We start from the raw sequence: 12,902 nt of genomic DNA, 5'->3' as shown, positions 1-12,902 counted from the left end.
GGGGGGGGGGGGGGGGGGGGGTAATGAGAAAAGATTGAATCTTTTGTGTGTTTTTGGAGTTTAACTATTTTTGGGGGTTTATGAAATTCTGTGTTTGGTGGCTCAGTAAAAGCTCTTTAATTTTGCAGCTTCTGTGTTTTTCTGAATTTTGGTTTTTAATGGTGAAAGAGAGAGTTCTTTTTTTATTTTTTTTTTAGGGGAAGGCTTTGTGTGGATGACCACTCTTTTCTTTCCTCTCTCTAGATATGTGGAAGAAATAAAATATATAAAATAAAATAAAAAGAGATTAGGATTAGAGATAAGAGTAGAGACTATAAAGAAGAGAGAGCGCAATTTTGTTTTTCTTACCTTATTTTAATAAATAATCAAACACACTTCTTCATCCACCACTGACCAGTCTCTAAAGCCAAAGTACAGTGAGTTTGGTGTTGTTGCAGGCTTTTCAGTAAATCCAAATAACACACCATTCATTATTTCTGATTATTAAGTTTTACTTGCTTTGTTTTACTTGCTCTTCTAATCTAAATAAACTAGCCTTCTTTTAGCACCTGATTTAAAAAGGGAATTCATGTCTACTAATTTTAAGTATCTACTCTTACTATATACTCTTTTTGTTTTATTTCAGTTGGTTGTTTTGAAATGAAACCAAAGAGTAGTTACTTTAAAGGGAATTAGTTAGTTTTACGAAAATGTGTATCCATATATTTATTCTCCATAATTAGTTCTAGCCCCTATATGTACATAGACCTTTTTTTTTTTGGTTACAGTTCAATAAAGAAAGCATTTCACAACAAAACATTCTTTCAGAATTTATAAGAAACACGTGGTTATTATATCTCTTAAACCAAAATTTCAATAATGGAACAATAAAGAAAAGGGAAGGGCATGATTTGTATAGATCTTGATACCAAACATACTAACATCTTTTCAGGAATGAAACTAACTAATCATGGAATTGTCAAAAGGAATCAGATATACGTTGCAGAAAATGTAAATATTGTGCACTGTTATTTATTGACCAAGGTTATTTTGTTTGACCAAGTACAGTCAAAGCTTTTCTTTTACGTTTTTTAATTGACATTTTAAGTGTGTCCCTCATCTCTCTGTCTCGCACCTTGACTAACAGTCTTCCATATCGTATCTTATTAATTATTTCGCGTGACGATGAAATCTTTACGGAGACCAGAAAATGTCATTTGTTCTATATGGGAGATGGGAAATTAGCAGCAAATAAGCAAACCCCCTTTGTCTAACACAGAGCAAATTGTACCAAATCTGGTTTATCGATTTTGGCTCTACAGTAATGCCTTAATTTGATTTAGCTTCGATCATTGGCAACAGAAAGAACACATTTGCCATATGGTACATGTTTTGAAGGTACAAAGAGAGATTAGAAGAACCTATAAGATAGAGAAACGGAATAAGAAAACTCAAGTGACGGGCGGGTGGAATTTCAAGAAGTATCGAAGAAGATCACCCCATCACAACTCACTAAACGACCCGCACCGTAAAAATTCTCCCTATGGCTGCAAATACTGTAAGATACAACAGAACTTGAGAGATTAGACATGGAATTTGTTGAATTGGTTTTTACGGATTCTTCACTGGTCTTGCGCAGAATCGTCATCGGCATTGGCTTTTTCGTTACCAGGAAGACCAAATATCCGTAGGTTATGGTCCATCGAACCAACTGCAACGTATTGTGCATCTGAACCAAACTTCACACACGTAGCTTTACCTGCAAGTATAAGGGTTCTGGAATTAGGAACACTACCGCTATATGACCATTGAAGGAGTTTAGGTAAAGGATTTTACCAGTGCCGGAGAGATCTGGGAGTGTCTTGATAAGGTTCCATTCTGCTTTCACACTTGCCGTCTGGTACACTCTGCAGCCACAACACAAAATACATTTTCCTGAATTAGATATATCCAGCATGCAGGTTATCGAGCTTGGTCTCTTAATATTTTCTTAAACTGAGCTTCGATGCTTTGATCAACTATTCTCAAACGTGTATTCACCTGATATCTGATGCAGCAATACCGAGATAAGATCCGCTAGGGTCAAACTCCACTGCACAAAAGAAAAAGTATCTTTACTCAAGCTATCTTATACATGAAGATTCCTTTATCAACAAAACGACTGTAGCGGATACGGTAGTTTTATACCAGAGTTTGCATCTGCCGATAAAAATGATTTGAAGTTCCTCAACTTGCGCAGGTCCCACAACCTCACACCATCCTCCGCAGCAGTCTATCCATTCCCCAAACAAAAAGAAAATCATTCGAGTAAGCAGAACTGTAGTAGTATTCTCACTCCTCCTAGTTGTTCAAAGTACTTACCGCGAGGAAATAACCATTTTCAGAGAAAGATATAGCCGTAACTTCCCCGGTGTGTCCATCAAACTTAGCAACATTCGCCTATTATTTAACACAAAAATGAAATTATAATGACGAACACTGTACGTAATTAGTGATTTTAAGAGGCAATATAGGCTGGAAGGGCAGAGTTTGTACCTGACTTTTAACATCCCAAATCTTAACAACAGACTGAGATGTACCAGTTCCGAGAATGAGACCATCGGGATGGAATGCAGCAGCCGTGTAACCCACCTTCTGTGAATTATCCGATTCTGATACCTGAAAGAACACAAGAAATATAAAATGGCTCATATTAGGAAAAGACCGTGTACTCTAAACATACACTGACCTAAGGATTAGCTCATATGACAGTGCCTATGAAGACTGTGTTTCTAGTGGATATAAATAATTATTTCTGTAATATATCATACAGGCAAAGCTAGAAAAGAAGACAGGTAATAGTTAATTTTTTAAGGCTTTAGGAACCTTTGAAAGGCATGAGCCAGAGGACAGATCGTAGAAGCACCATGTACTATCAAGGGATGCCGACACAAAGTATTTATTTGTGGGGTGCACAGTTACAGCTTGAACCTGAAAATAGCATCATTGCCTAAAGTAAACAAAAATTATATGAATAAGGAAAGTGCAACGGACTATGAGAGTTCTTCAAACTCATACTTACCTCTGCAGAGTGATCATTCAACGTTTGCCCACAAGCATAATTTCCATCCCCAGAATCCCGCCAGATACGGACTGTCTGCAGGTCAGTCACTAATTTAGTAATAAATATACCTATCAAACAATTGGTGATGTATATCCTCTGAGAAAAACAGAGTATCCAACAAATCGCAAAGGTTTCTGGTATGAGTGATCAAAACGTCATTCATAACTCGCAGTGAACCAAAGTTTTTCAAAGATAGCATTATGACATCTACAGAATAAGACAAGATCTCATGGCTACTAGTTATCTTTTCACTTCAAATAAACAAATGTATCTGCCAGCTACCACTATTCAAAACAGAGGCAATACACAACGTGGGATTACAAATTTTCCTACAGAACTAATGACCAGGCACTATTCATAAAAAATTGATACTATGGATATAAAGTTTGTAAACGTATATTGAATTACCTTGTCAGCAGAAGCAGTCAAAACAAGATCAGCGTCACCAACAAATTTTACGCTTGTAACCTATAAAAGGGTCAACACATATCAAGCACCGAGCTACATGAAAAGATAAAGCAAAAATCTAAGGCAAAAAAGTTAGAAACCTTCTTCGAGTGACCAGTCAGTGTTGACAGGATTTTTCCAGAAGGACGATCAAAGAGAACAGCAGTTGCATCAACTCCTCCAGTAGCAATGACATCCTGGTTACCAAATTAAGAATACTGAGAGGTAAACTTTTACACCAGAACTAGTGTAGGGGAATATCAAAGGAATGCAAAGAATCACTGGTCGTAATCATACACAGCGTATTGGTATGTAGGAGGCAAATAAAAATATTATGCAACAAAACAATGATATGACCATTCCCCAACCAGGGAATCAAGGCTGTATACAAATAATTTATCATAGACGTTTGCCAGTAGGCTATCACATGCTATGGCAGTGTCTTCCAAAAACAGAAGATAATAAGTATGAAGTGATGTAATAAGAAGACGTTCGATGACAAACCTTAGAATGTAGAATGTCCATCGAACAAATGCCTGGTTTGTTGGTCTTGTGAAGTGGGTGGCTTGATAGCTGCGTGAACTTCTCCAAAGCATCTATTGAAGCCAATGTTTGAGGAATCTACAGAAAATGATAAAACTATCAAGACAGCAGGAACCAACGCAAGAAAAAGAAAAAACACAAAACCAGGCAGGAGGCAGCAACGTTTTCCTGTTAAGTTTTAAACGCATCCTAGTATCTAAATATATATTTTGAATAAGATAAATCATAAGCCTCAACTACCACATTTGACTTCTATAAACAAGAAAGGAATAAACAAAAGAAGCAAGAAGTCAAGTCTGGACTTTCAAATGCATGTTCAAAGATAAATGAGAATCTATATGCAGTACCTGTCGCTTTTTGCGCTTCTGAGAAAGAGCAGCATTACAATCAGTCAATTCCGTGATGATTTCAGCTGAAATTCCAGGACACAATTTCTTCGCATCAGAACCCAGGTCTTCATCACCTGCAGCTATTATACAACAAACGAGCATAGTAACATGTTACAAGAGGGATAACTAACTAGCCAAAACAGTTTAGATTATAAAGTTGTACAATCATACCTCGTTTACCATTACTTAGAGTAGCATTAGCTGTCACAGCTTCAGGGGCCGCAGGTATATGTCTTTCAACTTCTGCAAGCAATTGGCGTGCTTCGTCTCTTTCTTTCTTAAGTCTAGCAATCACACGACAGGCAGAATCATGCTGCAAACAGAGGGTAAAATTATCCCATGAATAGACCAAATGGATGAAGAAGAATAAAATAAGGGTAAATTAATTGACCATGGAAATCATAAACTGGTGGCACAAACACAAAACCAAAATTACCTGATACAAGGCATGACTTAGCTCTTGCCTTGCAGTATGTAGTTGTTGTTCCAGCGCATAATTTGATAGCATCAAACCGTCCCATTCCTAGAAGTGCAAAAACGAGAAACTTCTCACGCAATTACTTTAAATAAATCAACCTAACTAATGAACAACTTCTCTTGACTAGCACACAGAAAACGAGTAAATGATCAGCGTAATAACTGTGCTAAAGAGTAGATGCCAATATGTTCAGTTAACAAAATCTTGTACAATTACAATAACCAACCTTGGAAAATTTATTCTAAGTCAATCAACCAATCTCTACATGACCAATAAGAGAAACAGGGACATATTTTCATAGTGAAGCTCCCATTAAAAAACAAGTAAAATGCCGAGAGAAAAGGCCAGAACAAAGCTGCAAAACAATCAAAAGCTTACATTCTGAAACGTTCCGAGCATTCCAGGGATGCTAGCTGTCTGCAATGTTTTCGGCTTTATGATCTGCACAATGATCAAACGAAATTAGAACAGCTTAAACAAATTTCTTCAACAGTTCTCAGCATCAGATTATATAAAGAAATTAAACTACCTCCCCAGTTTTGATGGGAACAATGTCATCAATGGTAAGAGGTTCACCAGTAACCGGGCACTTCCCATAATCCTACAGTGGGAAAAGAACTTATAAGGAAGCATTACAAGGTGGAATGATAAATTGAAAGAGCTCCCACTGGAGATATATAGTTTACAGATACACACATCCAGAAACTTAAAGGTACAGAATCAATGATTGGATAAGAATCTTGTAAGTTCTCAAAAAGAGTATATAAACCAGGTGAAATTAATAAATCTAAGAGAAAACAAGATGAAATAAAATCCGAATCTCACTACTAATCCCCAAAAGTGCAAATTCACCGAAATTCTCAAAGTTTACACACTGCTAACTGAGTAATAAACCAACCGAACATCACACAAATTGCTAGAAATCTTCCGGTGAGAACAGGAAACGAGGCAAGTTTAGAAATCGACAGTTTCAGAAATCCGAGCTTACCGATATATGCCTTTCGATTAATCGTCTCTCGAAGAGCAAACCAGACTTCGTCGAAACCACTGGCTCCGCGGGAACTTCTCCGGAAACTGCAAGAACACAGTGCCGCCACCAACGTCAATTACAAAAAAAAAAAACCCTAAATCGGCATATTGTGACAGAAAAACAAAAAAAGAGAGGCGAATAAAAGCTTTACTTGCACAGTTCATCGTAGAGAGAAGGAGTAATACGACGAAGTAAGGTGGACGTAGTAGAACTCCCTCTGAAGTGGGGCGGAGCTAGCTAGGGTTTTATCTTCTCCGGTCCGGCGCTACAAGGAAAAAATGCGGAAGCCGGGAAAATAGTTGAAGAGAGAGAGAGAGAGAATAAGCTCAACACTCTTCTTCAGTTTGTTACTAGGGATTTGGGCCTTTTTAACATCCCTCTTTTATATTTGGGCTTTTATTTCGATCTAAGTCGGTCCGGATATAACATTAAAACGACCACGTTTATGAAAATGTTTAAATCCACATATATACAGTAACTCTACAGTAAAATCTCTATAAATTAATAGAACTACTATATCTTACTAATCTTGTTATTATCTAAATTGAGGGGAAAAAATCTATTGATTTATTAAAGTATTAATTTGTTACCTGTTAATTTATAGAGGTTATATTGTATATTGGAGTTCTTAATTCTTAAATCTTAGATGTTAGATGGGTTTAATAAAAATCAAAATAAAATTAACTATTATATTTTTAAAAGATGATTTCTTTCATTTTTGGTAATAAGAAAATATATAGGAAGTCAAACAGAATGGAAGAAAAAAAAAGCATTGCAAAATAAAGTATCAGCAAAACAGAATGGAAAATAAGCAACTTACTATGAAAGTTGTTCAACTCTCTCCATATGAGTAACGCAGTGGAGTGCCACATATCAACCCAAATTAAAAACACCTAAATTAAAAACAAACATATTTAAAATTAAAGAGGAATCTGAAACATCTTACATGTCTTTTATTCTTTTTCATATCACAAACAATTTCAATATTTATATAAGAAATCTATAGAGACTTAGAACATGTTGATGTATTCTTTAAGTAAGTAGATGCATCACCAAAAGATAAAGATGTATCGAGAGTAAAACCAAAGATTGAAGAAAATGAATAGCTAGATAGAATGGAAGTTTTCTATCTTAATTATAACCATTAAAGAGTTAACCAAATTGCATAAAAATATTTTTGATAAAAGAGAATTTGAGAGTCCCATGGTATTTAGTTGAGAAACTTAAATACAAATATATCTAAATATCTAAGTTTTAGACAAGAATTGTAGGATGTTTAAATGTTTTTATTTACCAATCAAATGTGCAAATGGTATGGTTATTTTACTTCCTAAAAAAAAATATGCTAATAGTTTTCTTTTACAAAAATCACTTTAGAATGAAATTTAGCTTTAAACAAAATTTAGTATTTTTTGCCTCCTCACTAAAAAATCTTAGTTTTATTTATTAATATATAGTAATTTTTAATCTTTCAAATGTGAAAAAATATAAAAAGCAAAGAAAGTATTGTAATAAATGTATAATAGATATAGTGGGGGTACTCATCTAGTTATATTGATAAGAGAAGCATTACTAACCCACTAAATGACTAAAGGGTGCGAGTATGAGTCTGGTTGGACGAATCACACACTATAGTGATATGCACTACTCTCTAACTTTATCCCATTTAAAGGGATACATATCAAATTTATCAAGAGTAAATTATCATAAAGAAATTTGTTAGAAACTATATTCTAATTAGTAGAAAATATCATTTTAACATATAGTGCTATTAGGAGCTAGTAATGTGTGGTTATGAAACAAACTCATTTTTCTCGTGATCAATTGATCATGTCACTGTCGATGGAACGAGAGCTTCAAGCTGCCAGTCGGAAGAAGCAGAACGAGCAAAAAACATTGATCAATGAGGATAAGTTCAGTTCGTTTTTAGCAGCCATATCTCGTATCTTATTTATACAATATACTAACCAATAACGACATTTTCTTACTACAAATAAAACTCAACTATCTGATAAATAGGTCGTATATAAATATATATGTTACGAACGATAAGGCAATAAGTGATATATATATATATATATATGGTTGATCGTTTTGGTATATATTGCTATGAATTCAATAAAAAGTACCTTTTTCCATTTTGTATATAAATTTAGTTTCGATGTCTAAAGATAGGACGATGCGGGTACCATTTTGAGCACGATAGATGTGTCCTTTCTATTTGCATAAAAGTTATATTCTTAGGATCCAAAGATGAAAGCGAACTCTCATACAAATACAATTCCCACCAAAAAAAAAAAAAAAAAGATATAAGATTCATGAAGAAAATGTATTATACATATTCAAACCATGATGAAATCCAAAATTATTCATTTTAATTTTCTAAATACCCATACAAAATCAAAATTAAAGTAGTTTGAAGTAATAATGACATATATACTATAGTTCAAATACGTATGACGTTTTCTTTTTTTTGCTTCTAATGTTAAGTTATACGTACGTAAAAACGTTTGAGATGATATACTTAACATAGCTGATATCTTTCTTGTGGAAGTGGTGGTCGCTTTCTATTTGGATAATGCGTGTGCATATATTGGATCAGACTTTAGACGAAGATGGTCATATCTTCAAAGTATCAATTCATCAAATCAGCTTTGATCGTAAGCTGTTCCATTTTTCATCTTCGCTTCGTTTACTTCTCCGGTTCTCCCTATAAACAATTTATTTATTGCGCTTCTCGTGATCCCAAATTAGAAAATTTTGTACACAGATAATCCTTAAATTTGTCTTAACCGCTCATACGTACATGTATAGTTGTGTAGTTTAAGCTCATAATTAAAATTCCGTTAATATCGCATATATGACAACGTTAAATTTGTGCAGACGACTTAAGAGTAACTAGATAGACTCGTGACAATGATTTTTAAATGCTAGACAGACTTTTGTGACCAAAGTAAGATACTCTGACAGACGATGTTGATGTCTCATGATTATAACAAATAAAAAGATAAGATATGTTTTTTCTTTTTATAAAATAACATGTTTACTAAGTGAAATGCAACACAGACTCAAAATCTATAATAGTATAGGTAAATCATAGAACACTCTCAAAGACACTAAAATGGTGTTTTGGTTGAATCGGCAACACACAATTACAAATGTGAAATAAAACACTCGTACGTAATGTATAGTTTTGATGGATAACACGATTCATATTGGTAATGGTAATAAGATCGAGGATTATAGCCTTTAGATATATATATATATATATATCTTCTCATATTTTTCTTCTGTTATGGACCTTATGGTTACTAGAATAACAAAAGTATACGAAAGTGAAGTCTCAAAGGATTAGAGGGAATGACTTATATCTTAAAGGTACCAGTACCAAGCATTGACCCCTATATGCTCAAAAAATGTCACAATCACAGAATTTTTCGTAGATGAATTCATTTTCACATGAAAACGAATCAAAGTTCGAAGTTGGTTAAACATTGTTTTCGAATTTTATCTGATTTTTCTTAATATTTTTTCTCTTACGGCAAATATGCTTATTATTGTCCAAAGACAATTTATCTTTTACTATATTTATTTAATTTCCACTCATATTTTCCGATATTTGACTGACCTGGTCGAAATCTTTTCCACTCCTTTGCGCAAAAATCACGAGAGAAGTCAATAAAATTAGCAAACGAAAATACAAGATAAAAAAAAATAGTATATATCTAAAAGGAAAAAAAAATAGAAAACTAATTCCACGAATATAGGGGCTTAATTAAGAAAAAAAATTCAGTCAAACACGTCAAAATCCACGCAACAAGAACTGGGTCAAACTCATTGACCGGTCACTCCTAATGTGAAAGCAATTGTCCACATCAGCAAATTTATCTACGTGGTAGTGCCACGTCACTAGAAGTGGTCATCGTATGTAACATTTCAAGTGCCATGGTGGCATATAGTAACGACTTAATTTATTACATTGAAAATAATATTTTTACATACACTGATACAGTCAGACAAACATGTATATATATATACAAATGTATACATACACATTAAGCAAAAGTATATATATGTATGATGGTTACGTGAAACTCCCATAACCTCTTCTTTCTTTTCTTTTTTTTGTTCTCCAGAAAACTGTAATTAAGAAATTTTCATTTCTTCTCTGTCTTAAACAGAAGAACCATATTGTTCTGTTTTAATTCAATCATCTCTTTGTTTTTTTTTTTTCGAATATTTTGATAATCTTCGATGGATCAGTTTCTTGTTCATATATCATCAGTCATTCCAACATTGTTCCACAAAGCGATATCCGTGAAGCCTCCTCGTTCTTTAATTTTCTTGCTATAATTTCGATTTTTTTCTGGGAAATTTTTCTTTTAATTTTCCCAGAAAATCTTCGCATATTTAAACATTGAAGATATACAAAAGAATTAACCTAAACATGTTGCAAGACGTGATGATCTTGTCTCACGATCAGCTTTCCATCGTAATTTCTCTTCTCATTCTTGTTTTTATTTATATGCGCATGCATGTGTTGCGTTGCGTAGATGTTTTTTTGTCTTTAAATTTGTTTTCAAACATTGAATTTTTTACATGCAGAGATCATATAAAACTCGAGTTTAATCTTATAAATTGAGTAATTATATTATTTTCTTTTTCTTTTATTTGGTCTTTGCTTGGACAATCCTATGAGAACTATATTATTATTATTATTATTATTTTTTTTTTTGTGAAACGTCATTTTCTTCTCCTTATATTCCATTTGATCTCTTTTTAAATTGCTTCATTCCCTTTTAGCTTTTCTTAATCTTTGGTGTGATTCTCTACACACTTCAATTTATCTTTCGAATCCAGTTTTTGAACATTATCATTATTATATATAGTTCTCATTCTTCGGTTACGATTGGTACTTTATAAGCCAATAGAAAATCGTCACATGCATTGAAAAATGTTCTACAAAGCAACAGTAATCATTTCACTATTTCTATCGTATCTAAGTATAGATTTATTTTCATCAAACGTAAAACTCTGGTCACCTTGGAATATTTTGTATTGTTTGATGCAAATAGAAAGACACATTATGTGAATTTTCACTAGGAGCATTGTGATGTGTTATATGATGATGATCATGATTAAGGTTTTCTTACATGTTCTGATATTTAATGAAGTGCCCTTTACTTTTTCTTTGTGGGATAAAAATCTTGATGTTGGTTCATACCAGGCAATTTCAATTTTTCTTGTCAATACGAAAAAGAAATACCAGAATCAGAAAACTTTCCTTTTATAGAAACCACTCTTCTTTACTTTTTCTTTTTTAGCTATTCCAACTTCTTGTTAACATGTCACATGAAAGAACAGATGCATTTAATCTCTCTTTTCCAACATTTATGCTGTCCTAAACAGAAATTAGAAACCAAAGAGAAAAAAAAAAACCATTGGATTTGATTTATGACACGAAAATCTTGGAGTGTTTTGATGTCTAAAAACAGAATAAAAACATCTTATAGATTCTTTCTAGATAATTAAGCCACGAGAAAAACAGATTTAATTACTTGAGCTTTTTTATAAATCTGCCTTAAAAACCAACCTGTAACTACTTAATGATCTCACCCGTTACTTTTTCTTGTGACTCAAGCAAATTTTACCTCTGTTCTCTTCTTTTGATGCTTGGCTTTAAAGTAATGTCTTTCTTGATCATTTACTACTTTCTCTGCTCGATATAATAATCTTTAGATCTAATTAACGTTTCTTTGTTCTATATATCATCAGGATGATATCACGAGCCCTCTTAGTGCTCAGATCTTCGATTTCTGCGATCCACAACTCTTTCAAGAAACCTTCAATCAAACCTCTGAAGTCACCTCTACTTCAAACATTCTTGAGAAATCCGGAAGCTTCCATTCAAACACTAACACAACCACAACAACTGAGAACAGTAACAACAACAACAAGAACACAGAACTTCAAGACGAAGAAGATGACAACAACAACACGGATCTGTCCATAATCTTTGACTCACAAGAAGATTTCGAAAACGACATAACGGCTTCAATCGATTTCTCATCATCTTCACTGCAATATCCAGTCATCGATCAGCTCCTTACGGCAACGAGCCAAGACCAGTTTGATTTCTCTTCAGGACTCCAAGTTACACACCAGCCTCCTAACATTTCATTCTCTGGAGACCCTCTGTCTCTACCGGCGGTTTCTTCTCTAGCTCCTCCTCCAGGGGTTTTCGAAGAAGATTGTCTTTCTTCAGTCCCAAGTTACAATCATGGCTTGAACCCTTCTTACTCTTTCTTCCGTACCTCCGGTTTACCGGCCTATATGAGCACCGGTTTATTATCTGCTGAAAGTAATCTTGGTTTACTTCCCGGGAATAATCATGTGGGATCCGAAATCAGTAAGCCACATGATCCATTCATGGACTTTCAAGCTGATAATGGTGGTTTATTCTGTCCTGATTCCATCAAACGTATCTTTAATCCAGAAGATCTCCAGGTATTGAGTTTTCTTTGTTGTACAAATATTATCAGGTTTACGTTTGGTTTATCTTCAAGGAGCTAATAAGATTTCTGGTTTGGTTATGAAGGCACATGACCGGTTTGGTATTTTGATGTTATGCTAACCAGTTTACTTTTGTTAAAGAAGGCACTTGGTGTTGGTGGCGTCGAGAGCCAGAGCCACTTGACGGCACCTCAAACTAATTCAGCATTAGGACCGGTTGATATCAACGGTTTAGAAGATCCAACGTTGAGCAAAGTTGGAAAACTCTCCCCTGAGCAAAAGAAAGAGAAGATTCGTAGGTATATGAAGAAGAGGAACGAAAGGAATTTTAACAAGAAAATTAAGGTTCGATTTTTATCAAACCAAACCGGATTAAACCGTTGGTTATGTTGTTTTCCAATGATTTTTTTTTTTTTTTTT

The 12,902-nt window shown here is 34.0% G+C and overlaps 2 protein-coding genes across 5 annotated transcripts in view; one reads left to right on the top strand and one right to left on the bottom strand.

Annotated features, from left to right (window-relative positions):
- Positions 1,221-6,301, bottom strand: LOC109124591 (pre-mRNA-processing factor 19 homolog 2). 2 transcript variants are annotated; one of them, XM_019245786.1, is made up of 18 exons: positions 6,121-6,301; positions 5,928-6,013; positions 5,469-5,540; positions 5,318-5,380; positions 4,898-4,984; positions 4,633-4,774; positions 4,420-4,535; positions 4,034-4,150; positions 3,631-3,726; positions 3,491-3,550; positions 3,041-3,115; positions 2,845-2,949; positions 2,515-2,637; positions 2,341-2,418; positions 2,167-2,251; positions 2,020-2,071; positions 1,816-1,886; positions 1,221-1,738 (listed from the first exon to the last, which is right to left on the bottom strand). In XM_019245786.1, the coding sequence occupies exons 1-18, from the start codon at positions 6,131-6,133 to the stop codon at positions 1,602-1,604; spliced, it is 1,578 nt and encodes a 525-aa protein (XP_019101331.1). In that variant the 5' UTR covers positions 6,134-6,301; the 3' UTR covers positions 1,221-1,601. The 2 variants fall into 2 exon arrangements, with proteins under 2 accessions (XP_019101331.1, XP_010509903.1); XM_010511601.2 differs by having other exon boundaries at positions 4,420-4,541; positions 6,121-6,300.
- Positions 10,094-12,902, top strand: part of LOC104786238 (two-component response regulator-like APRR7) — a 4,191-nt gene continuing 1,382 nt past the window's right edge. Inside the window, exons 1-3 of one of the 3 annotated variants that reach the window (XM_010511600.1) lie at positions 10,094-10,461; positions 11,745-12,476; positions 12,627-12,827. In XM_010511600.1, coding sequence (XP_010509902.1) covers positions 10,417-10,461; positions 11,745-12,476; positions 12,627-12,827 — 978 coding nt within the window. In that variant the 5' untranslated portion in view covers positions 10,094-10,416. Of the gene's footprint in view, positions 10,462-10,842; positions 11,654-11,744; positions 12,477-12,623; positions 12,828-12,902 lie in introns of those variants that run through there. The other 2 variants (XM_010511599.1, XM_019245785.1) reach the window with 2 other exon arrangements.

Source organism: Camelina sativa, chromosome 5, assembly GCF_000633955.1.
Source record: "Camelina sativa cultivar DH55 chromosome 5, Cs, whole genome shotgun sequence".
NCBI classification, from domain to species: domain Eukaryota; kingdom Viridiplantae; phylum Streptophyta; class Magnoliopsida; order Brassicales; family Brassicaceae; genus Camelina; species Camelina sativa.
This window is presented reverse-complemented; position numbering and strand designations above follow the sequence as displayed.